This window comes from Phyllostomus discolor, chromosome 1, assembly GCF_004126475.2.
Source record: "Phyllostomus discolor isolate MPI-MPIP mPhyDis1 chromosome 1, mPhyDis1.pri.v3, whole genome shotgun sequence".
Taxonomy (NCBI): Eukaryota; Metazoa; Chordata; class Mammalia; order Chiroptera; family Phyllostomidae; genus Phyllostomus; species Phyllostomus discolor.
The window spans coordinates 155,035,597-155,059,937 of record NC_040903.2 but is presented as its reverse complement, the minus strand read 5'-3'; the positions used below and the strand labels follow the sequence as shown (position 1 = coordinate 155,059,937).

At 41.4% G+C, this 24,341-nt stretch overlaps 2 protein-coding genes across 3 annotated transcripts in view; one reads left to right on the top strand and one right to left on the bottom strand.

Moving 5' to 3' along the window:
* The first annotated feature begins 8,170 nt into the window (after nt 1-8,170).
* On the top strand, nt 8,171-23,641 carry NDUFAF1 (NADH:ubiquinone oxidoreductase complex assembly factor 1). Its single transcript, XM_028506589.2, has 5 exons — nt 8,171-8,539; nt 14,178-14,829; nt 17,899-18,084; nt 20,307-20,381; nt 20,922-23,641. Exons 2-5 carry the CDS (start codon nt 14,254-14,256, stop codon nt 21,069-21,071), a joined length of 987 nt encoding a protein of 328 aa, XP_028362390.1. The 5' UTR covers nt 8,171-8,539; nt 14,178-14,253; the 3' UTR covers nt 21,072-23,641.
* The window catches only part of NUSAP1 (nucleolar and spindle associated protein 1), a 30,468-nt gene continuing 29,216 nt past the window's right edge, over nt 23,090-24,341 (bottom strand). For both annotated transcript variants that reach the window (XM_036031936.1, XM_028506710.2), the window contains exon 11: nt 23,090-23,944. In XM_036031936.1, coding sequence (XP_035887829.1) covers nt 23,851-23,944 — 94 coding nt within the window. In that variant the 3' untranslated portion in view covers nt 23,090-23,850. The remainder of the gene's footprint in view (nt 23,945-24,341) is intronic.

The following is a 24,341-nucleotide window of genomic DNA, read 5'->3' as shown; positions in this document are numbered from 1 at the left end:
TTGGTGTTTTTTGTTCCAGACCTTTTGGGGAATACATGCAAGCACACCCAAAAAACAGGATCATATAACATGTATTAGCCTGTAAGGTGGCCTGTCCCAGCAGTGTTAGACTGGCGTAGCTTGGACCACCACTGCCCAAGGGAGTCTGAGGAAGCACTGTGTGTAGCCACAGGTGATATCTATCACCATAGGCCTGGGCTCTGTGACTAAGCTGTATGGGTTGAATTTGTATTTAGTAGGAAACATGGGGCCCTGACTGGTGTGGCTCAGTTGGTTGGAGCGTCAACCCACAAAGGGAAAGGTCACCAGTTGGATTCCTGGTCAGGGTACATGCCTAGGTTGCAGGTTCCTTCTGGTTAGGGTTGTTTGAGAGGCAACTGATCAATTTTTCTTTCACATTGATGTTTCCCTCCCTTCACCTCTCTCTAAAAATAAAATCCCTGGCTGGTGTGGCTCAGTGGATTGAGTGCTAGCCTGTTAACAAAAGGGTCGCCAGCTTGATTCCCGGTTTTGGGCACATGCCCAGGTTGCAGGTTGGGTCCCCAGTGGGGGGCACATGAGAGGCAACCACACATTGATGTTTCTCTTCCTCTCCCCTTCTCTTCCTCTCTCTAAAAATAAATAAATAAAATCTTTTTAAAAATAAATAAAATCTCTTAAAATAAATGGGAAACATGGGTTTCCTTGTACTTATTGTTCCTTCCTTGAAAGTAGGAGTGAATTGGAATATGTAAGGTCAGTTCTCTGTCTGGCCTCTTATTATAGCTCCATGGTTTATAACCTAAGCACACATAACAGATGCTGTCTATATACACATACTCTGAAGTGTCTTCTCATCAAAAAGTACTCAAGCCCTGGCTGCGTGGCTTAGTTGGTTGGAGAATTGTCGCATATGGCAAAAAAAAAAAAATTGGGGGTTCATCCCTGGTCAGGGCACATACCTAGGAAGCAGGTTCAGTCCCCCGTTGGAGTGTGTATGGGAGGCAACTGATCAATGTTTCTTTCTCTCCCCCTTCATCTCTAAAATCAATGAATATATCCTTGGATAAGGATTAAAAAAATGTTAAAAAAAATAAAATACTGAAGAAAGCACATCAGAATGCCAAGGAATGAAAGGTATGTTGCCATAGAGGTAACATATCTTCAAATTTATTTTTATAAGTTAATTATTTGTCAACTTTGATATTTAAGTGTGATTAATTACTCATTACTTGAGACATATCACAAGTGACTGTAACATACTTTGAGACACTAACACAAGTGAATCCCGTAATGTAAATTCTTTATCAAAAGCCTATCTTGGTGGGGCTTGTTTAGCAGCACAGGGTGCCCTGATTTACACGTTCGTGTGTCAGACATTCAGTTGAGCACCTGTCCTGTGCCAGGCACTGAACCAGGTGCTATGAAAACAAAGGTGAACAAGACACCATCCCTGTTTACAGTGGAGTGCAACAGTTCTTGGGCTTTCCTGAGGAGCACCTACGAGTTTATTAAAATGTAGGTGAAAAAAATTGTATTTTTAACAAAATACTAGGTACCCATAGTAATTCCTCAAGTGTATGGGATGGCCTCATTTTGCAAAACACTAGTCTGGAGACAGAGAGAGCCTCAAAAATCATACAGGGGGGTCAGGATCAGGGACTTTTTTCTGTGCCCTGTGTTTCCTGAAATAAGCAGTCCATGCACATGATAATGAAGTATTCTGAAAGCTGAAGTTGGGATGACCCACTGAGAATGCCTCGTAGGTTCAAAATGCAGAAGAATGCAGCCTTCCATAAACAAGTTGTCAATACGTAGTTTTCAGAAGATTCTGAATCATTAATCAATGCACTTAAATGTTTATCAAATGCCTACTTTGACCCAGAAACTATGGGGCATTTATTAATGTCTAAAGCTCCCCTTATGTCCTACATTCTGTTATTTCTACTTCTCAGAAACATTACTCTGTTGATTATTGCTCTTCTTTTCCATGTCTTCAATTTCTTTTTCTGCTGGCTCCTCCCTTTTAACACGTCTCTTTTGTCTGAAAAGTAAAAATGTGGCCCTGGCCAGGTGGCTCAGTTAGCTGGAACATCCTGTATACCAAAAAGGTTGCAGGTTCAATCCCTGGTCTGGGCATATACCTAGGTTGGGGGTTCAATCTCTGGTTGGGGTGCGCATGGGAGACAACCAGTTAATGTTTCTCTCTCACATCAATATTTCTCTCTCTCTCTAAAATCAACAAACATATCCTCAGGTGAGAACTAAAAAAAGAAAAGTAAAGAAAAATGTGTCTCCTCTTGCTATGATCACATTCTCTTCTTCACAGCCCTTTCAATTAGGATGCTTTTGGCTGCAAGTAGCAGAAAACTCAACTTCTATCAGCTTAAACAAAAGCATCTACTGGCTCTTATGACTGAAAAGTCCAGAAGCAGTTCTGGCTTTAGGCAAGGCTTGATTCAGTAGCTGGAATGATGTAAGAAGGAGCCTACTTTCTTTCTGTTCTTGGTTCTGCCTCAGTCCTTGGTGTTCCACCCCACTCACACCAAGGCAACTGTAGGTCCTCTCCTCATGTTTGCAAAATGGCTCATATTTGCCTACCATATTACCAAGGGAAAGATAGAAGATCTCTCTCAGGAGCCTCCAAGGAAGAAGGGGGAAGCCACTTCTTCCTGAAAGGGCCCAGTAACTCCTTGGCACTGACTGGGTTAGTTGTCAATTACTGAACCAATCCCTGGAGCCAAAGGGATGGGCTGTGCCAATTGAATTAAGCCAGGTAGGACAACCCTTGGAGTTGGATTTGAAGTTAATCCTGTCCAAATCACATGGCTGAGAATGGAGGAGTGTTTTTCTAAACAATATTTGGGGACATGGTAATAAAAGGAGAGGAATTGCTCAGTATAAGAGCCATGCTTCTGGAATTATAAGCTAGTTCATCCTCCACTTACTCTTTTCTTTTTATAGCAGTGCATAAGCTTTATATATATATATATATATATATATATTTATTTATTTATTTATTTATTTTAAGGTTTTATCCATTTATTTTTAGAAAGGGAAGGAAGGGAGAAAGAGAGAGAGAGAGAGAGAGAGAGAGAGAGAGATCAATGTGTAGTTGCTGGGGGCCATGACCTGCAACCCAGGCATGTGCCCTGACTGGGAATCAAACTTGTGATGCTTTGGGATCAGCCTGTGCTCAGTCCAGTGAGCTATGCCAGCCAGGGCCTTATTTTATATTTTTATCTATTGATTTTAGAGAGAGGAAGGGGGGGGGAGAGAGAGAAAGAGAGAGAGAGATCAATTTGTTGTTCCATTTATTTATGCATTCATTGTTTGATTCTTGTATGTGCCTTGACTGGGGGTTGAACCCACAACTTTGGTGTATAGATACAATGCTGTAACTAACAGAGCTACCCAGCCAGGGCCTTCCACTTATACTTTAGCCTTGAATCCAGGATAAGAATCCTTCCCCATGCCCAGATCATTAATCTTGCATTCTGCCTCATGGAGTGGAATACATTCTCATATTCTAATAGGGAAAGTTGCCATTTTGACTGCAAATTCTGCAGACTGAGTGCCCCTTGTCACACCAGGTGATCCTCAGCATACTTGAGTCACTCAGAAATGTTTCCCTCCAGGCACTCTACACAGGCATTTGCATGGGCAGTTGGAGCTAGAACAGGTGGCTTCATTTCAAAATGAAAGTACTAATCTTGTGTGAGAATATAAAGCAGATTGAATGCTCAATGAGGTTACAGTGAAGTAGTAGAAGTGGGTGAAACCTCAAAGGGGAACAAAGGCTTAGGACTAAATCTTAAGAAACTCCACGTTTAGGGGATGGGGGAAACAATGCTGAATAATGCTCTACTGGTTAAATCTATTCAAGCAAATATTACCCGAATCTTCTGAACATTTAAACTGTGGCAAAAGTTTATGCTTGACTCAATCCTACTTTCCATATCATGTCTATTAGTCTCTGGCTTTCACATGCTGACCAGTTTAGGGGTAATTCAGAGTTTTCTCTCATTACCTAAGACTAACTCTCCAATACGGTAGCCACTGTCCACATATGGCTATTTAAACTGAAATTAGTTAAATAAAATAAAAATTCAATTCCTCAATGATACTAGCCACATTTTAAGTGCTCGATAGCTGCCTGTGGCTAGAGGCTACCGTATCGAATACTAACATATGGGACTGACACAGAACATTGCCATCATCACGGAAAGTTCCGTTTGTTCAGAAGGTCTCTGTGTATTTGCCTGTATTTCCCACTGGGTCTGCCTGGATATGCTATGTCTATTAAAATTTTAAGAGTTGGTCAAGCTGTCTACTTAGAGATGGTGGTACAAACTGGGATATATAATTTAGGATTGGGGCATAGTGGGTGATAAACCCACACAAGCAATGACTTAAATAGGAAAAATGTTTACTTTTTATGTTCAAGTCCAAGTCCAAATGTAGGCAATTCAGGGCTCCTTTAGCTGCTCTGATGCACATAGACCTCAAGGTCCCAGTCTTCTTCCTATTTTATATTACTTCCGCAGGAGATTGCTCTCAACCTCATAGTTCAAGATTGGGTGTTGGGCCCTGGCCAGGTAGCGCAGTTGATAAGAACATTATCTCACTATGACAAATTTGTAGGTTTGAGCTCCGGTCAGGGCACAAACAAGAAGCAACCAATGAATGCGTTAAGTAAGGGGAACAGGTCCATGTTCTTTTCTGTCTCTCTCTCCCTCCCTCCCTCCTTTTCTTTCTCTCTAAATCAATAAATAAATATTTTAAAAAAGATGGAGTCTTAACTGTAATTTCCAAGTTCTAGGCAGCAATGTGATAGCAAAATGAAGCGGGGGAAAGACATATGCCAGCTGTCTTTTAAGGGCTGCATGACATTTCTGCTCCTGTTGGTAGCTGCAAAGGAAGCTGGGAAAGGTAAACTTATTCACGTGTCCAGCTAAATATTCCATTACAATAAAATGAACGAAAAACAAATATCAGGAGTCAATGAGTATTTCTCCCCACAGGGCTCAACCGCTGAATATGAGGACCCCGTTAGGAAATGCCAAGCAGGAACTGAAGCTATTAAGTCTGTTCAATTCTCGTACCCTGGTCAGTGACATTTAGCCAAAAGCAGTTCAGGTTGAGAATATTTTAATGGTGTGGCAGATGAAGCAGGTTGTTCCCAAATCCAAATCATGAGGGTGCTGTGATTGTAACTACAAAGGAGAATAAAACTGCCTCGGTGTCAAGTGATACCGGCAGAGGAAGGATTGGGGTTTACCTGCCTGGAGTGGATGAAGACTTGAGCCACAGAGAAAGAACTTGTGTGTCCAGATATTTATTTAAGTGACTTCACAAAATGCTTGACTTGAGAGCTGCAGATGTAAACATCCCAAAAGAAGGATAGACAATTCATCTTGTTTAATGGAAAATCCCCTTGAACACTGCCAGCTCTTTCTAATTAGGGGACCCTCCTCACTTGCCAGTCTGTCTGGACTGCAAGGTGGGTTTCCATATCAGGAAGGACTCTGCATGGGCCTTGAACCTCAAATCAGGCCCATTTTCTGTTGTGGAAGAGTAAATGGTCATTCTGGTTTGTCATTTATCCTCCAGCGAAGTTGCTTGGCATGAAGTAATCTTCCAAGTAAACAGATATAACCAAGGCCCTGAATCAGCAGAGCAGAAAACTAACCCTGGATCTGTAGTGACTCCACCACAGCCCCAAATTCCCACGAGGTAATTTCCTTTTCTAAAATCATTTACTTCTTTTGCTTGGATCATGCCCTAATCATCCTTAAACTCTGAAGGGACTCCATCAAGATACGACATTGCTGGATCATATTGCCTCCTGCCTGAACTATTGCACTGTTATTTTATTGGCCTGTGTCTACAGTGCTTCCTAAAGGTTTTCATGAAATTTGTCCTTTGGCCTCTTGAGACAGTACCCACTCTGTGTCTAAAGTTGTTCAGGTTACTATAGAAGACATATTTTAAAGTGTATCACAAAATCACTACCTTCAAGGTTTTTACCTTCCTGTTGAAGAGAAAAGGCTTGCAAATAAAATGATGAATGAGCAATTTAGTCAAGTTTATAATCTAGTTTTCACTTGAACGTAACTGTCAGTGTGTATAGCGTAAATACAGGATGTCAGGCTCTGGCCGGGTAACTCAGTTGGTTAAAGCATCGTCCCCATACACCAAGGCTTCGGGTTCAAGAAGCAGCCAATGTACAAGAAGCAACTAGTGAATGCATAAATGGGTGGAACAACAAGTTGATGTTTCTCTCCCTTACCTTTTCCCTCTGTCTCTCTAAAAAAATATTGATTGTAGAATGTCAGAAGGCGAGCAATCATTATGAGACAGATGCATTAGGGAACATTTTTAAGGCAAACATGGGATTTAAGGTGTGTTTTGAATAGGTTCAGTCATTGTATTAATTAGGATCTATTGGTTGCAAGTGATAGAAACCCAACTCAGGTTAATTTAGGTAAAGGATATTTATTGGTGCATGGAAGTCAAGGAAATATTCAATAGCCAAGCCATGGCAAGACAACTGATGCAGCTGAGCCTCAGGATCAACTAGAATTGGTAAAATAAATGCTGACTGAATCTTGTTTTATCCTCCCATTCTTGCCTCTGTCAGCACCTTTATTTTACCTTGCTACAAACCAATATTCTTCACAATATTAGCAGGTAACTCAGGAGCTCCAGAAGAGCCACTAGTAATAAAAGGGCTCTTCCAAGTTTTAGTTCAGAAAATTCCTGGGAATAACTTGATTGGCCCATTGCAGACCAACTGTTTACCACTGGACCAATCAGCTGAAGTGGGGAGAGTCAAGTAAACATCTGAGGCCAAACTTACCTCCTGGGGAAGAGGGAGGAATGCTGAGTAGAGAAAAGATTAACTCCATTATAAGGAGGATTGAGTGTGGTTTAGGCAGATACCAGCTTGGATGAGAAATTGAGGATAAGTATAAGAATTCTCGATGGAGTAGGCTATTATGGTGGTTTTAAAATTTATGTAGTGGCACATCTGGAGGCCAAAGGAATATGGTTGTTAGCTTGGGTGCCACACTTTAAAATGTAAGTAGGCAAACTGTTGTGTCCAGAGTAGGGCAGTCAGTAGACTGAATGCAGGTTTTATAGGAGCAGTAACTATCTGGGTTTCACTGGGTTTGGAGAGAAGGAGCAAAAGATCAAAGACAGCAAAGAGTGCTCCATGGGATTTAGGGAGGGCGAGAGGAGGTCTTAAGAGGAGAAGTCAAGGATAGGCCAAGGATTTCCAGTTTAAAAGGACGTGGGCATTTTCAGATATAGGGATGATAGGAGGAGTTAATGTAGGTAAATATGATAGTTCAACTTTAGACGTACCTAGTGGTCTATCCCACTGCTGGAACTGCTATGAAGAGGCTGGAAATGTTTACTGGGGTGTAGGGAAAGAGGTTATCACAGTCTTTAGCTAACTCATCTCTGAAACTAGAAAAGAGGAAGGCGCAGTCTGGGCCTTGGAAACAACTCTAAGGTTGTGGGAAGAGAAAGAAGAGTCAGTGAAGGAGGCAACTAGGGAAGGTTTGAGGAGGTAGGAGAGTTAGGCAACTGTAGAGACTAGAGAAATGAGAACAGAATTTCAAGAAGGAAGAGGTGGGAGCGTGGAAACTGATGATGAAGGAAACTTGGAAAAGGTAATTGTATTTGATGAGGTCTTTTCAGAGCCCTAGAGAGGAACGGTGTTGACTGCTGAGTACTAAACTACTTCAGACTGAGCCCTTAGCTAGCTGACTCCTGCTAGCACTGCACTAGGTGCTGAGGATAGGAAGAACAGCACAGACTGGACTCAAGAAGCTCACAGTGTGTTAAAGGAAGTGAGAACTAAATTAACAATTAAGATACAGTGTTGAATGTGCTTAAACAGGTGTGCACTAGATAGTAACAAAAGCCCTGCAGAGTGGGCGACCCCACCCGGCCGGATAGGGAAACCGCGAGTAGGACGGCTTGACATCCCGGTGCGCGCTGGGTCTCCAAAGATTTCCGCGGGGGCGGTTTCAGAGGAACCAATTCTCTGAGATCATAGATCTTGGGCGGCTTTGGGGCGATGGGACGCGAGGGGGCCCTGGCACCTCCGGGCTAAGGAAAGTTGGCGATATCAGGGTCCTATGTGGAAGCCGCGGGATGGAGTTTGCAGTCAAAAGATGGAATGCAGGAAGAAGAGGCGAATAACTTGTCTACATTCTTCCCTTTTTTTCGCATAGGGCAGGAAATATCAGGAGTGGCAGAAGCCCGACTCTTTGGAAAACTAGTCGACCAAAAGCCTCAGGTCACCTGGCTTGGTGACCCTTATTACTATTCCAAAACCTCCGCATCGGGCCGGAACTCGATTGAAATGCCTGGTTTGGCGCCGGACTGTGAAAGCAGATGGACTTTCATGGGAAACCGGATTACCCGGTGGAGAAAAGCTGGGGACCTGGAGGAAGCCGCTGTTCAGCGCCGGCTGGGCAAGCAAGTGGGCTTTTGCCCGCGGCTCGTGCTCCCGGGACTGGCGAGGGCTGCGCAACACGAAAAGGTGAGGAGTGAGGGGATCACTGCACTGCAGAGTGGCTTTGACCGCTCCCCAACTCGTTCTGAGAGCCTGACGCCCGGGCTCAAGAGAATTTTGCCGCTTACTAGCTGTATGACCTCGGGCAATTTTATTTTGGAACCTTCGTTTTCTATCTCTGTAATTGGGCTAATAGTAGTGTCTCTCAGGGTTGTTGTGAAGAGTCAGTGAAAATACGCTTAGAACAGTTTCTGGCACATAGTAAGCCCTGGATATACAATCTTTAAAAAGACTGTCCTGTTTTTCTGCATGGGTTTTGTTGCTGTCAAAAGATACCCACTTCGGGAGGATCATCCGTTAACCGGATTAACTTTATTGGTAAAAATATGAGACAACACTTATAATTAAAGTTGTGTTAGGGACGTAACATTACTGAGGGCTTGGAAAAATGGGGTGAATGTTACTCATAATCGCATCATCCTACATAAGACTAAGACTTTTATCGATAACCCCAACCCCGCCCAAATATTTCTTCTGTACATTTTTATACTTGTAATGTTAGCATGTATGCAATTTTGATTCCTTCTTGTTTTCTGCTTAGTGTAGGCTATGTATGGAGTTCAGGAGAATCATTTTTATGATTGTACAAATTCCATTTTATGAGCATATCATTTGTCTCCCAAATTCCTGTGTATGTAGAGATAAAATCATTCACGTACTATCAGTGAGGGAAATTTAAATATTACCTATGGTTCCTGGACATCAGATCACCTTTTTACTTTTCCTGGTTTCCTTCTATTTGTAATTCATGTGAAAACATTTTTTTAAAAATTTTATTTATTTATTTTTAGAGAGGGAAGGGAGGGAGAAAGAGAGAGAAACATCAATGTACGGTTGCTGGGGGCCGTGACCTGCAACCCAGGCATATGCCCTATACTGGGAATCAAACCTGCGACACTTTGGTTCACAGCCCACGCTCAATCCACCGAGCTACGCAAGCCAGGGCCTGAAAACATATTGTTTGCATGGTTTTCATTTATTCAGCAGACATCATTGAGCATCAGTTATGTTCAAGCCGTAGTGCCTAAGATTAAGGAGGTCAGGCTAGTGGGTAGACAGACGAAAGCAGGAGTCTAAGATCGCGAGGTATGCTCAGGTTCCTAGGAGACTGTAGAGGAGGAGCAGTGTCAATGCCACCCACAGTCAGAGGCCACCAGGAACGTGCTTATTGTCCAACAAGTTGGGTTTATTACTCCTTGTAATACACACCAGGGGAAACCACAGGGGATCTCAGTTAAGAAGAGGGTGCTAGGAGGGATTTGTTACAGACTCGTGTCACTTAACAACAGGAATACATTCTGAGAAATGCATCCATAGGTGATTTTGTCATTGTTTGAATGTTACAGAGTATACTTACACAAACCTACATGGTCTAGCCACTACATGCCTAGGTTATGTGGTATAGTCTATTGCTCCTACCCTATAAACCTCTGCAGTAGACACTGTACAAAACAACACAAGATTAAATCAAGCACAAGAAAAAATGCAGTCAAGAGGTATGGTGAACACAAGATGTAAGAGGCTGCTGATGGTATAGCACAGTATACAGTTTTATGGCAAACTTTCTTTTTTATTTTTACAAGTAGAAAGAGTACACTCTAATGACAAAAAAGCATAGTAAATAAAGAAACCAGTAACAGTCATTTATTATCATTATCAATTATTTGCTGTGTGTAATTGCGCTATACTTTTATATGACTGGAAGCACGGTAGGTTTGTTTACACCAGCATCACCGCAAACATGTGAGTGGTGTGCTGCACTACGTCCCTGACATTAGGATGGCTATGATGTCACTAGGTGATAGGAATTTTTCAGCTCCATTATAGTTTTACTTATGGGACCACCTTTATATACTTGGTTTGTGTTGGGTTGGCCAAAAGGTCCATTTAGTTTTCCATAGAATAAAAGACACATTTCCCATTTTCACAAATAACTTTATAATTTAGATATTTTGACTGTGTCGGCTATCTCCTGCATAGTATAACATTGATTGTTCCCCATTAATGTCTCAATTTGATCGCTATTGACTTCAAGTGGTCTACCCATCCAGATGATGGGGTGGTGTCCAGTGAGAAATTTCCAGCACAAAACTTTGCAAACTACTTTTGACACAGTCAGTCACGACACCCTCTCCATACACTGCAAAAAGCTTTTCTTGCATTGCAGTTGTGTTTTTATTTTTCTTGAAATAATAAAGTATAATATGGTGAAAATGTGTATTTTCTTCTATTTTCAGTGTTAGAATGGCTACACAAAAATTCACCAATTTTGATAAGTTTTTTTAATGCACACTAATATGACAGCTGGCACAATACAATCTAACAAATTGTTTCAAATGAAGTTAAAGACAACTAAGCACTACTAGAGCCATTGTAGAGAAAAAAACAAACTTCTTGGCCAACCCAATAGTTGACTGAAATGTTATTTGTGTACGACTATATTGGATTTAGACTTGTGTTAAGTGATTTTGGGGAAAGTAGTCAGGAGGTGGAGTTAATTCTCTGATTGGGTATCTTAAATACTATCTAGGAGAGAATCTTACCTATCTGGAGTGAGGCTAATGCTGTGACTGGTGACGATACAGCAGTCACTCCTATTAGCCAGGGTAGTAGAATGTTTGTTGGCACTTGTGGTTTGAACAGTCTTTTTTTTTTTTCCCCTGTTTTCTGACATGATCACATTGGTCTTAACAGAGCTGAGGGTATTACCCACAGATGTATGGAGAAGTTAGACCAGGGAGTTGGATGCATTTTGGAGGACCTTGTGTACCATTTTAGGAGTTTGAATTTCTGGGGGAAGTTGCTGCATTAGTATAAGGGGAGTGCCATCATATTTTAAAAAATCCCTTTTGATGTCAGGCAAGGGGTGAACTGGAAGGGGATCTAAGCCAGGGAGATGTGTCAGGACTTTGCTATTTGAAGGGTGTTCTATGGGCCAATAACAAAGGCATCACCTGGGAGCTTGTTAGAAATGCAGAATCTCAGGTGCCATTCTTTACCTAATAAGTCAGAATCTGCATTTTAACAAAATCCCCGGATTATTCATAGGTACTTTAAAGTTTGAGAAGCCCTTTGTTACGAGAATTACAGTAGTCCCAGTAAGAAGCAGTATGGCATTGAACCATGACGCTAGTGATGGAGGTGAAGAAATGTGGAGATATTATTTGTTCAACAAATATTAGAGGCCTTCTGCATCCCTGACACCATCCTGAGAGCTGGAAGTACCATAATGAAGATAATCTCTTCCCTGAAGACACTTCCAGTCTGATGGGGAAGACTGACAAGTGAACTTGTCAGTGACTGTAGCAGGGAAAGTGTAAGCCCAGAATCGGTGAGAACACATCAGAGGGATGTGGGTCTTGGTGGAGTTGAGTAGTCAAGGAAGGATTTTTGGAGGATATCTAAGCTGAGCCCAAAGGATAAATTAGCCAGGCAAAATCAGTGAAAGGCATTCCTGGCCCAGGAGCAGCTATGGGCCAAGGCCTGAAGTTCAGAGGGAGTAGGAGTGGTGCTCGTTGAACCACAAGTGTCCTCTGTGATTGGAGCACAGAGTGAGGTATGGCTACAGTGAGGCTGGAGAGATGAGCAGAAGATGGATCTGGAGGAGTTTGTAGACCCTGTGGAAGAAGTTGGGCTTTATTCTTAAGACCATGAGGGAGCCTCTGGAGGGTTTTCATCAGAGAATATTAATGATTAGTTTGTTTTAGGCTCTTCTAGATGCTGAGTGGTGGGATGTGATGGGGTTGCATGCCTGGAGGCAGGGAGCAGAGTGCAGTGAGGGATCTAGGACAGAGGAGATGCTGGCTCGCCTGGTGTGGGGAACGAGGGAAGAGGGGCATTCTGGGAAGTATGACTAGTCCTGTGTTGTACTTATGGTAGTCTGGGTCTTATTTTGATGTAGACCCTTAGGCGAGTGAGGCAGGTGAACTGGATTTGGCATTGTAGAGACTTTTTTTTTTAAGTTTTCAATGTTCCACTTAGTTTCTCATTCAGTACCGAGTTCTGACTAGTGGGTGTTTCTGTTTTTATTTTCTCTCTCTCCTGGTCTCTAGGGCCAAGACAGGACAAAGACAAAGAAACTGGCATTACATATTTTATTTCCTTTTAGAGGCAGTTGGAACAAGTAGGAGAGGGGACTATTTAGTCTTCCTGGTTCTGGCAGCACTTCCTGCCAGCACTTATTACATGTTGCCGCTGAGGCAAAGTTATTATTTTACTAGAGCTATAGACATTACATCGCTAATCCTTTACATAGAGAGAGGCAGCAGCTTCTAGTGGAAGGACTTCAGGCCAGTGGTCTAGTTCTCACTTCTTTACTGTTAGCATTGTGAGCTGAGGGAAGTCACTTAACCTGTTCGTGTATATTTGCTGGAGAAGGGACATAGCTACCTGCCTTGTCCTACAGGAGTCATCTGTGCATTAATGGGATAATATATGTTGAGGTGACTTGAAAATACTAAGACTGGTGCTTAAATGTGATGGTATTGTGCTACTGTTGTTTAGTTTCTATCTTTGAGGAGCTCCAATAGTGACTGATAGTCAAAGCCTTGTTTCTCAAAGTGTGAGCCTTGGACTAGGAGCTTGTTAGACATGAAGAATCTTGTTAGACATGGGGATCTTGTTAGACTTACTGTATCAGAGACTCCTCTTATAGCCACCATTCCATCTGATCTTCAGAAGACTCCCTTAAGGTAGGGGAGGTGTTAACACAACCTTACCCCCAAGGAATGGAGACCCTAAAACATCAACTGCTTTACCTGAGGGTAAACAGCTTTATTAGGTTTAGCCACACGGGACTGTCAGTATTCACAAATACAACCCAGTAAGAGAGCAGGGCCAGGTATAGAGCAGAGCTCGGTGTCCCATCCAAGCTCTCTAACTCCATACACAGTGTGCACTCTAAGTCCCCCCCTTTTAAATGAAGTGCTACTATGTCAGTTAGCCTAGGCCCTGGAATGAATTAGGTGAATACTTTATTTTAGAAACCAATTATTTCTTTAAAAATCCCATTGTGGTGGAGTCACCAAAAAAAGAAACAAAAAATGAAAACAAATAAACAAACCCAAAACAAACAAGTAAACAAAATAGAGCATAAAAATTTGTTTTAAAATTGACACAGTCTCACCCTGAATGGTGTGGCTCAGTGGCTGGGTGTCATCCTACAAACCGGAAGATTTCCAGGTCAGTTCCTGGTCAGGGCTATACCTGGGCTGCAGGCTAGACCTCCAGTTGGGGGTGTGTGAGAGGCAACTAATCAGTTTCTCTCTCATATCCACTTTTCTCTCTCTCTCCCTTCCTTTCCCTCTCTATAAAAGTAAAAGCTTTTAAAAAATTGATACAATCTTACGAAACACATACTTGAATTATTTTGGGGTTGGTTATAAACTCCATGAAGGGATCTGTGTTTATATTCATTTTGGTGTTTTTGACAAGGCAGTGGGATGCAGTACGCGCGGTGCAGCCAGTGTTCTCATAGTAAGCCCTGGGTAAATGTTTATTGAATTAGAAAATGAGTTCATGAAATGATATATGATTCATGTTGAGTTTGAAATTGTGATGTATTTTTTGCTGTAGTGATAACTCTTCAATATCTCTTCTATTACAGGTTGGATTGGGCTATTGGCTGAAGCTTCTTTCCATGGTAGCTTAGGGAGAAATTCACGTTTTGATGTTTTCTTACCATGGCTTTGGTTCACAAGTGGATGAATGGCACTTACAGTCTTAGAAAATGCCTGAAGCTAAGTGATGCCTCACGTCCATTTTTGAGTACTCGCTTTGCAGACTATTGTTCTAGTGGTCTTCAGAAACCGGTAGCTACTCCTGGCAAAGCTTCTGCTCAGGGGAACACTGAAGGGGGTTTACAAGGAGATCACCAGAGAGAAGTCGCTTTGGATATAACTTCTCCTGAGGACAAGCCTGAAGCTAGTTTTGATAAAGCAATTAAAGATGAAATAAAGGACCATTTGAGGCGTTTGAAGGATGATATTGTGAATCATTGGATAGGGCCCGAAGGCCGCCCTCTGCATGAGGTCTTGATGGAACAAGCCAAAGTGGTCTGGCAGTTCCGTGGAAAAGAAGATTTGGATAAGTGGACAGTGACTTCAGATAAGACAATTGGAGGCAGAAGTGAAGTGTTCCTGAAAATGGGCAAGAATAACCAAAGTGCGCTGCTGTACGGAACTCTGAGCTCCGCGGCACCTCAGGACGGCGAGAGTGACCGCAGTGGGTACTGTGCAATGATGTCCAGGGTCCAACGGGTAGGTGAGGCCCAGGAACCTGAGTTTTCTAGTGAACTGGGGTGAACTTCATTGTGGCGTGAACTGTAGCCAAGAACTTTTGTTCCTGTGAATGAGAACACCTAGCATCTCATCTGGTGTGGGGCTAAGTAGCCACTGTGTAGAGTGAAGCACCAGGGGAGGCAGTTCCTGAGGAGGGGCTGCTTGTTTCTGGGCACCACTTTGGGCCCCAGTGGGGCATTCTCATGTCTGAGGAGCCCTGAGGGTTAGACACTGGACCACAACCTGGGGAGGTTTGCGTATCCTCCGACATAGGCTGTGGACCGGGGCTCTCTGGTCTGTAATGGCCAGGGGCTCCTTACAGTGGCTGTGGCTTTTTTAAAAAAATTAAACAGTTTAAGGGTACTTTTGTAGTTTGACAGGAAAATTGCTAAGTGGTGCAGAGTTCCTGTGTGGCTCTTACCCAGCTTCTCCGGTCCTTACCATCTTACACTGCTGGGGTATATTTGTCACAGCTAAGACACCAGTGTCAGTGTGTTACTAACTCATTCCAGACTCTCTTTGGATTTCACTAGTGTTCCCACTAATATTTCTTTTCTGATCCAGGAACCCTCATTACATTTAGCTGTCATGTCTCCTTAGTCCTCTGGTCTGTGATAGTTTCTTAGTCCTTTCTTATTTTTCATGAAGATTTGATGAATACTGGTCAGGCATTTTGTAAAATGACCCTCAGTTGGGGATTTTCTGATGTTGTTTCCTCCTGGTTAGACTGGGGTTGTGGGTTTTTAGGAAGAACGACACGGAGTGTAAGTGTCCCTTGCATCACATCATAGGAAAGGTACATGCCGGCAACATGACTTATCACTGATGTGGTAGCCTTGGTCACCTGGTCAGGGTGGTATTTGCCAGGTTACTTCATCGTTCAGTTACTTTCTTCTTTCTGTACCACGTTCTTTGGAAGCAAGTCACTAAATGCACCCTGCCTTCAAGTCAGGAAGGGTGTGGGCTGAAGTTGTATCGCCTGGAAGGTGCAGTATATGCATAAATTATTTGGGATTCTTCAGAAGAAATTTGTTTCTTCTCTCACATTTATTATTCATTTAGTATGAACTCATACTTTGGGTTATAATCCAATATTATGTTATTTATTTTGTTGCTCAAATTGTTCCAGCTTTGGCTTTTGGGGAGCTCTTTTAGGTTGGCTCCTCTCCCTCCTATCTGCAGCCGTCCTTTTGTTTTCTGAGCACTTTCTGGCTCTTCAAGATGTTGAGGCTCACCTTGTATTTTCCCTGGCCCAGCGCTGTAATAAGCCATTTTTTGAAGGAGCCCTGGCTCTGTTTTTATGGAAAATGACATTAGAAACCAAGATCTGGGCATTGCGTATGCTCGTTGCTACTGGGTTGACGTTAAGTCCAGGACGTCTCAGTGGACATACCTAGGAAGTATATGTATGCATACCAGCTATGGGAACACACGCATCTGTAATTATTTCTGTGTCCGTAGTAAGTTAAATATGAGTTCATAGTAATGCTCTGACTCAAAGTCACAGAAGAAACATGTAAAGCAGTTTCAGAATTTTTAACCCATAACTCTGTGAAACAACTTTACCAACTAGAATACAGTTTATTTAGCTGTACAGTTTCCAGTCAGAACACTATTTTTTAAAAAAGATTTTATTTATTTATTTTTAGAGAGGGGGGAAGGAAAGATGAAAGAGGAGGAGGGAGAGAGGGAGAGAAACATCAATGTGTGGTTGCCTCTTGTGCGCCTCCTACTTGGGACCTGGCCTGGAGCACAGGCATGTGCCCTGACTGGGATTGAACCAGTGACCCTTTGGTTCACAGGACCTGCTCAATTCACTGAACTACAGCAGCCAGGGCAAGAACAGTATTTTGAAAGTTACTTAGGTCAGTTCATTTATTTCTCCACTGGCCTATGGCTTTTTGCAGATCTGTTGACAAGGTAATTGTTTCAGGGCTGCCCTGGACAGGTCCCCATGTCTGGCCTTGGCCACAGCCCCTTGTATATTGTGCTTTAAAGAGAAAGACAAATATTATGAGTAGTATTAGGCTCCCTCTCACCAGAAGGTGAAAAAGAAAGGTAGGAATTCTTTCAGAAGCAACAAACTATGCATACAGGATTTTTTTTCAGGCTCTGAAAATCTACAAAATGGATTTAATCAGCCCACAGTAGGAAATAATTCTATGGCTAGATATGTACTATGGAATAATGGAAAATATTGAAAACATTTATTAAGTATACCCTGCCAGCCCTTGTGCTGATTAGTTTATGTGTATTATCCCCTTTATTCCTCACAACAATATTTTAAGGTATGATCATCCCTATTTTACAGATGAGGAAACTGAGCCTTGGGGAGATTTAGTAACTTGTCCAAAATTATAGTTCATATCTGCACACTTGTTTTCTTGAAATCAGATTACCTCTGAGATTGCTGTAAGTAAACACCTTTGGAAATTAACACTAAATTCCACTTCGAAAGAGAGACAGTATAGGTAGTTGTTAAGAACACAGATTTTGGAGTTAAACAGTACTGGATTTATCGGTATTAATTGAGTGCTCAGTTTCTTCATCTATGAAATGGACTATAATAATAGTACCTGTCTCCTAGGGTTGTTGTGAGGATTAAATTTTGTGTGCCAGGTTAATAAAAGTTTTCAATGAATGGTAGTACTTGCTATAAAAATACCAATTTTAGAACTTGAGCTCTTTCAGTTTTCTAATTTTCGTGAAGGCGGTTGTCATTAAACGGCCTGCTCAGAAGCCATGGCTGCGTTGGACCAGGGAAGGAAGGTACCTAACAGCAACTCTTTTCCACACAGTGACACAAGTGGGTGCCTACACCATGTAAACTCCTGGGGCAGTCTGGTCTCGAACATTACCTTAGAAACATATAACTATGTCAGTATTTGGTACTAAAATAAGAATCACCAAATTTATCTGCTTCCTTATGGTAACAGCTGAAAAATAAAAACTGGCTAGTGGATCCTTTTGTTGCTATAAAAGGCAATGACTCACATTTTGCTAACAGTGGAAAATGAAGTGAAATTAACTTTCCTTTCTGCACCTTAGGGCCCTTTTGACATAAAGAGACCTTACGACTGGTCCCAGTTCAACACTCTGTATCTCCGCGTCCGTGGAGATGGTCGGCCTTGGATGGTGAATATCAAGGAAGACGTGGATATGATCCAGAGGAAGAATCAGATGTACAGTTACTTCATGTTCACCCGTGGGGGGCCCTACTGGCAGGAGGTCAAGGTAACAGCACAAGCCTTTACTGTGTATGAAATTAGGACTTTTGAGGTCATGGTTACATTGTAGTTTTTTTTTTTTCTTTCTTATTTGTCTGTATTGGAAGGTGTGGGAAGGAAACAAAGAGGACCTGGGGCAAGATTTATATAATTGACTTTTTCTTTGACTAATATAAATTTTAGCCTACTAACCAAAAAATATTTTTGGTAACAATATGGCCAGGTGCATGCTAAGTGGGCACATCTCTCTTTGAGCCTAAGTAGATATTTCTTTTTTAAGTTTCTGCTGTATCATTTCTTCAAGGCAAATCTACTAAGCTCATGTCCCAAATTTAGTAGAAAGGCTCCCTTAAGAGAAATAAATACTTCATAATTTACAATCATCAAAATTTTTATTTCTTTCCCTGGCTGGTGTGGCTCAGTGGATTGAGCACTGGCCTGCAAACTGAAAGGTCACCGGTTTGATTCCTAGTCATGGCACATGCCTGGGTTGCAGGCCAGGTCCCCAACTGGGGGTGTGTAAGAGGCAACCAGTTGATGGTTCTCTCCCTCCCTTCCCCTATCCCTAAAAGTAAGTAAAGTCTTACAAATAAACAAATAAAAATTGCATACTCTGTGCATCTTCTATACCTGTTCATATTTTTAAAATGTAGATCCTGGAGAGCTTCCATATCACTACAGGGAGTTATTCTTCATCCTTCTTCTTCTTCTTCTTTTTTTTTTTTTTGGTATTTTTTGTTATGTGGATAACCCATTGCATTTTAAAATATTTTATTTATTTGAAAAATTAAACTTTCTCATTAGAGGTACATGGGGGTAGAAAGAGAAGGAGAGAAACATCATTTGGTTGTCTTCTGTATGCACCTTGACTGGGGACTTAACCTGCAACCCAGGCATATGCCCTGTCTGGGAATTGAACCAGTGACCTTTTGGCTTGCAGGACAAACCCCAACCAATTGAGTCACATGGGCCAGGACCAGGGCCAGGGCAGATATCCCATTGTTGATTGAATAAATCCTGTATTGATAATCACTTAGTTGTTAACAGTTGCTATAGTAAATACATTATTACAGTTTTGAGATATTTAAAAAAAATTTTTTAAGAAAACTAGTTTTGTCTATATTTTATTTTTTCATGAACCAGATAAACATACATGTCTCTAGGTCTCATGCACATGCTTCGGCTGGTGCTTATCACTCCTTCCTGTTACTTCTTTTATCTTACTTATTCACTAATAAATTGTGGAGGTATTTTTGTGTGTGTGCTATTAGAAAAAGCTATATCTTGATATATTTGTCAGAGTTTATCTGAAATACAAATTTTTAAATGTGAAATTGGTAGGTCAAAGTTATAACATTTCAGATTTTTTTTAGATAGTGCTGTTTTCTATTGCTACATAAAAAACTTGCCATAAACATAGCAGCTTCAAAAACATATTTGTTAGCTCATAGTTCTGTAGGTTGTAAGTTGGGATCCAGTAGATCTGGGTTCAACACTCAAGAGTCCTGTGAGGTTGTAATCAATGTGTTAGCTGGGCTATACTCCTTTCCGGAGGCTCTGGGGAAGAATCTTCCAAGGTCATTCCTGTTTATTAGCTAAATTCAGTTCCTGTGACTTGAAGGGCTGTTATCCTTTTTCTTTACTGGCTGTCAGTTGGGGAACCTCTCTCAGCTCCTAGAAGCTGCCTGCATTCCTGGCCATTTACCTCCATCTGTCTTCAAAGCCATCAGTTGAGAATCCCCCCCCCCCCCCAGTCCCTTTCATGCTTCTAATCTCTTTCACCAGTCAAGTCCCCTTTATGGGTTCAAGTATAATCTTCCTTATATAAAAGTCAACTGATCGAGGATCTCCTGCACAGTTCCATAATAGCAACACTGAGCTTAGTGTTTGAATAACTTGAAGAAGGTGTGTGCACTAGAATTAGGACATCTTGGGGGCCGTCTCAGAATCCTGCCTGCCACAGTTGCTGGCTGCCCTCTGAAAGAGATGCAATAATTTGTGCTCCTTCACAAGTGTGTCTGTTTCTCTCCATCCCCATTTTTCTATTGGGTTGTTTAATCATTTTCTTAGTTCTATTATTTGTGATCCAAATGACTAGCCACTTGTCCTAACTGCATATATTAAATAATTTGAGAATTAAACTATTATTTTTTTATCATTACAATTACATACAAAGGTCTCAGTTACTTATATTTTGGGTATGAAGTAAATGGTTTCTTCTTTTTTCAGATTCCATTCTCCAAATTTTTCTTCTCTAATCAAGGGAGAATCCGGGATGCCCAGCACCAACTCCTGCTTGACAAGGTAACATTGTCCTCTACTTTGACTCAGAAGTATATTACCTTTAATGAAACAGAACTGCTGTCAGGAGGAGTTCAGTCCATTTTTGAAGGCTCACAAAGGAAAGGTGGAAATTGCTACTCATGGCCACCCATTATGTCTGTACAGGTGTCGACACAGACCTATCCTTTGAGCCCAACCCCTGCCCTGGAGAATTTCATTATGGTCTTCTTTTCAGCACACCTACCTTTTATTTTAGCTTTAAAGTAAGGGAACAGTACTAAGAGTTCAGGAGAGCATCAAGAACCCCCGTTAGACATCCATGCTGCCCTTACCAGTCTTTAGTGACACTACATTAAAGGAGAGGAAGTGAAATGTGGAAAGTAGACCTGTACTTCCTCTTATAGTTCGCTACAGCTTCTGGGAACTATGCTGTACTTGCTAAGGGCTGATAGTATAAAGATGCAGCCATAGCCATCACCTCTTGGAATGGGAAGCTCCAGGAACAAACATCAGTACCTTTCATGCATGCGATTTTAATAAATTTCTGTATTTTAAATTTAGATCTCTTCTATCGGATTCACCCTGGCTGATAAAGTGGATGGTCCATTCTTCCTGGAAATAGATTTTATTGGAGTGTTTAATGATCCAGCCCACACAGAAGAATTTGCCTACGAAAATTCTCCAGTGCTTAACCCAAAACTTTTCAAATAGAGATCACGTGGTAGTTCTGTATTACTAAACTAGGGTAGTAGTATCTACAATGAGGGACAAAATAAAGTATTTCTTTGATGGCATACAATCAGTGGCTGGTATATAGTCCCTAAGACAAAGCTAAATGGTGCTCCCAAGAGGGACCATCCGTATAGCGGGAACACAGCATGAAACCAGGTTCTAAGCTGTACCTTAACTTAGGGAATTGCAAGTACTATACTGATGCAGAGGTGCTATGTAAGCAACTTTTCAGTTGGTTAGAATGATTCCTATTAGAAACAATTCCTGCGTGGTTTCCAAAGCAAGGAGTCTGAGATGACTGTTGATGGCCTCCTACCACTCTGTTCCTTAAAGGTTTCTTCTGTTTTCTAATCCATCTTTGAGGGAAACTGCTGAAGAACATTTAAGATAAATAAGTCACTGAGAAAAGACACATGTACTGTCTTAGTCTGCTTGGGCTGCTATACCTAATTACTGTAGACCAGGTAGCTTAAACACACACTTACTCCTCACAGTTCTGGGTGCTGAGAAGTCTAAGGTCAAGGTACCTGCATGTCTGGTGTCTGGTGAGGGTCTGCTTCTTTGATTATAGACAGCTGCCTTCTTGCTGTATCCTTACAGGGGTCTCCTTCTTAAAGACACTAATTTCATTACAAGTACTCCACCCTCATGACCCAGTTGCCTTCCAAAGGCCCTCCCACCTCCAAGTACCATCATATTGGAAATTGGGGTTTTAACGTGTGAATTTGGGGGCAACACAGACATGTAGTCCATAATACATAGAGAACTAACTAGTCTTCCAAAGATAAATGATCCTTACCAGTTCTTACTTTGTAGTGACTTTGATGTAACCACTAGAGAAACTAAATCAGGTATCAAACTAACGTCCCCTAAACTTCCCGTCATTTTAAGTATCACCGAGATTGCATAGACCAAAACTGAGAATAATTAATAGGGTTTTAAATTGATCATTCTTACCTTACAAAAAGGAGATAGGAAACTATTATTATAGTCAGAGTAAAACTATATTATTAAGAGTACCCTAAGAGAGCCAAGTTTAAAATAAATAAGAGAATATAAATCATTCAGGTGACTTGGCCCCCTCTACAGCCCAGATTTGGTGCCCTGCAACTTCTGGCTTTTCCCAAACCTAAAATCACCTTTGAAAGGGAAGAGATTTCAGACTGTGAATGAGATTCAGGAAAATACAACGGGGGAGCTGATGATGACTGGGAGAGCCGAGTGAGGTCCCAAGGTACCTACTTTGAAGGGGACTGAGGCATCATTGTCTTGTGTACAAGGTTTCTTGTATCTTCTTCAGTAAATGTCTTTATTTTTCATATTACATGGCAGGATACTTTCTGGACAGACCTCATGTATACCTAGGTGTAGAATTGCTGGGTCACATGATACATGTACATTGAACTTTTTAAAAAAAAATTTCCTCTTCTCTCCCCTGTGGTCACTGTCAGCCTGTCCTCTATTTCAGTGTCTTTGGTTATATTTTGCTTGTTTCTTTGTTGTTTAGGTTCCTGTTAAAGGTGAGATCATATGGTATTTGTCTTTCACTGCCTGGCTTGTTTTGTTTAGCATAATGTTTTTCAGCTCCATCCAAGCTGTTGCAAAGGGTAGGAGCTCCTTCTTTCTGCTGCATAGAATTCCATTGTGTAAATGTACCATAGTTTTTTGATCCATTCACATTGAACTTTTTAAAGAAACTACTAAACTGTTTTTCAACATGGTTGTATAATTTTACCTTCTCAGCAGCAGTATATTTGACAGTTACCCCACGGTTTCTTGATTTATCTGATCAGTGCCTTCTGACAGCAAAATCTAAGTTGATTAAGCACCCAGGAGTGTGTCGTGTTCTGTGGGTTCATCAGTGTGAAAACACAAAAGAAGGACATGGTCACTTCTTGGGATGGGCGGGGTGTGGTCAGGAAAGGATGAAGAGCACGAGGGACCTTGTCCGTCTTAGCTGGTCAACCAAATCTAAGAAGACAATTGTTTACAAAGAATGAATCTACCACCGTGAGGAAAAATTTTATTTATGAAAATCTGAGGCAGTACAAAACCTAGAACTCCACTTACGTGCAGCAAACATGGATGTGATGCTAAGCAACTCCAGTCTCTCCATCAGTTGAATAAGATATAAGTTTGACAGCACAGTAATCCTTAAAGCAGCAACCCTCCAACTTCAGTATGGCTTCGTATATTGTTAAATAAGCAAGGCTAGACCAAGCTACAGAGTTTTTGTTTTTAAGAATATATTAAGTGAGATGGCAATTACATGACACGATCTAAACAAAGGTGCATAAGCTTGAAACAAACCACTTCAACATGGGTAAAATATTGATGCCATAACCAATCCATATGGCCCACAGTTTCATTAAGTGATTAGATTCTCTAGAGGATGAAGAGGTGACTTTGCCCAGCTTATCCTATTCCTCTTCCTACTGTTCAACTTCTACTAAAGCTTGCCTAGAAGAGGATCACAACTGTGTTAATATTAGAGCTAGCAGAGGGAACTTGGCATTAATAATGTAGGTCAAGAATCTATAGGATGGAATAAAAAAATCTATAGGATGGGTGTTGTTAGAAAACAGTTGTACTGGGACTTAGGTTAAAACCATTTGGAAGAATTTTTGAGTTTTAAGGTAATGAACACGTGCTACTTTAGAACAGAGAAAAAGATCTTTTGACTAAAGTGGGAAAAACAGTACAAAATATTTACAAAAGAAGGTTCAGAATAAAGGAATATTTACAGAATGTTAAACTATTAATCTGCAGCCATAATGAGACCCCTTCGAGTTCCCAAAACCTTTGCTTTTTTCTCCTTTCGTTCTTGCTCATGTTTCTTGCGTTGCTCCTCCCTAAAAGGCACAGGTGCATGTTAATTAGGCGCTGGTGGGACTCACAACAGACCACTCTAAAGCACTTGTTAGACCTAAGTCCAAACTTAAAAACCAGAAAGCACCTGGTGCTTGAATCCAACCCCTCTAGTTTTTGTTTTAATTGATAAATCTTGACCTCTGGAAGTCAAATGTCAAGCTTAAAATTCACTAGTCTGGTAAAAATGCCAGAACTAGGAACTAGGATCTGACTTTAGCATTAGGAAAGGGATTAAGGGGGAAAAAAAAAAGCCCAGAGATCAAGTTAATGATCTTAATAGCAAATATAGTTAGTAAAGGTCTTGGTGGCAGGTGGATGTAGGCAGGTCACATGACAGGTAATGCTGTCGCAGGAGGGTTTCACGCAGGGAATTGGCTC

Coding starts and splice junctions, on each gene's coding strand:
- NDUFAF1 (XM_028506589.2), top strand. CDS start 14,254: ATGGCTTTGGTTCACAAGTGGATGAATGGCACTTACAGTCTTAGAAAA. Junction 14,830..17,898: donor TGATGTCCAGGGTCCAACGG/GTAGGTGAGGCC, acceptor TCTGCACCTTAG/GGCCCTTTTGACATAAAGAG. Junction 18,085..20,306: donor CCTACTGGCAGGAGGTCAAG/GTAACAGCACAA, acceptor TTCTTTTTTCAG/ATTCCATTCTCCAAATTTTT.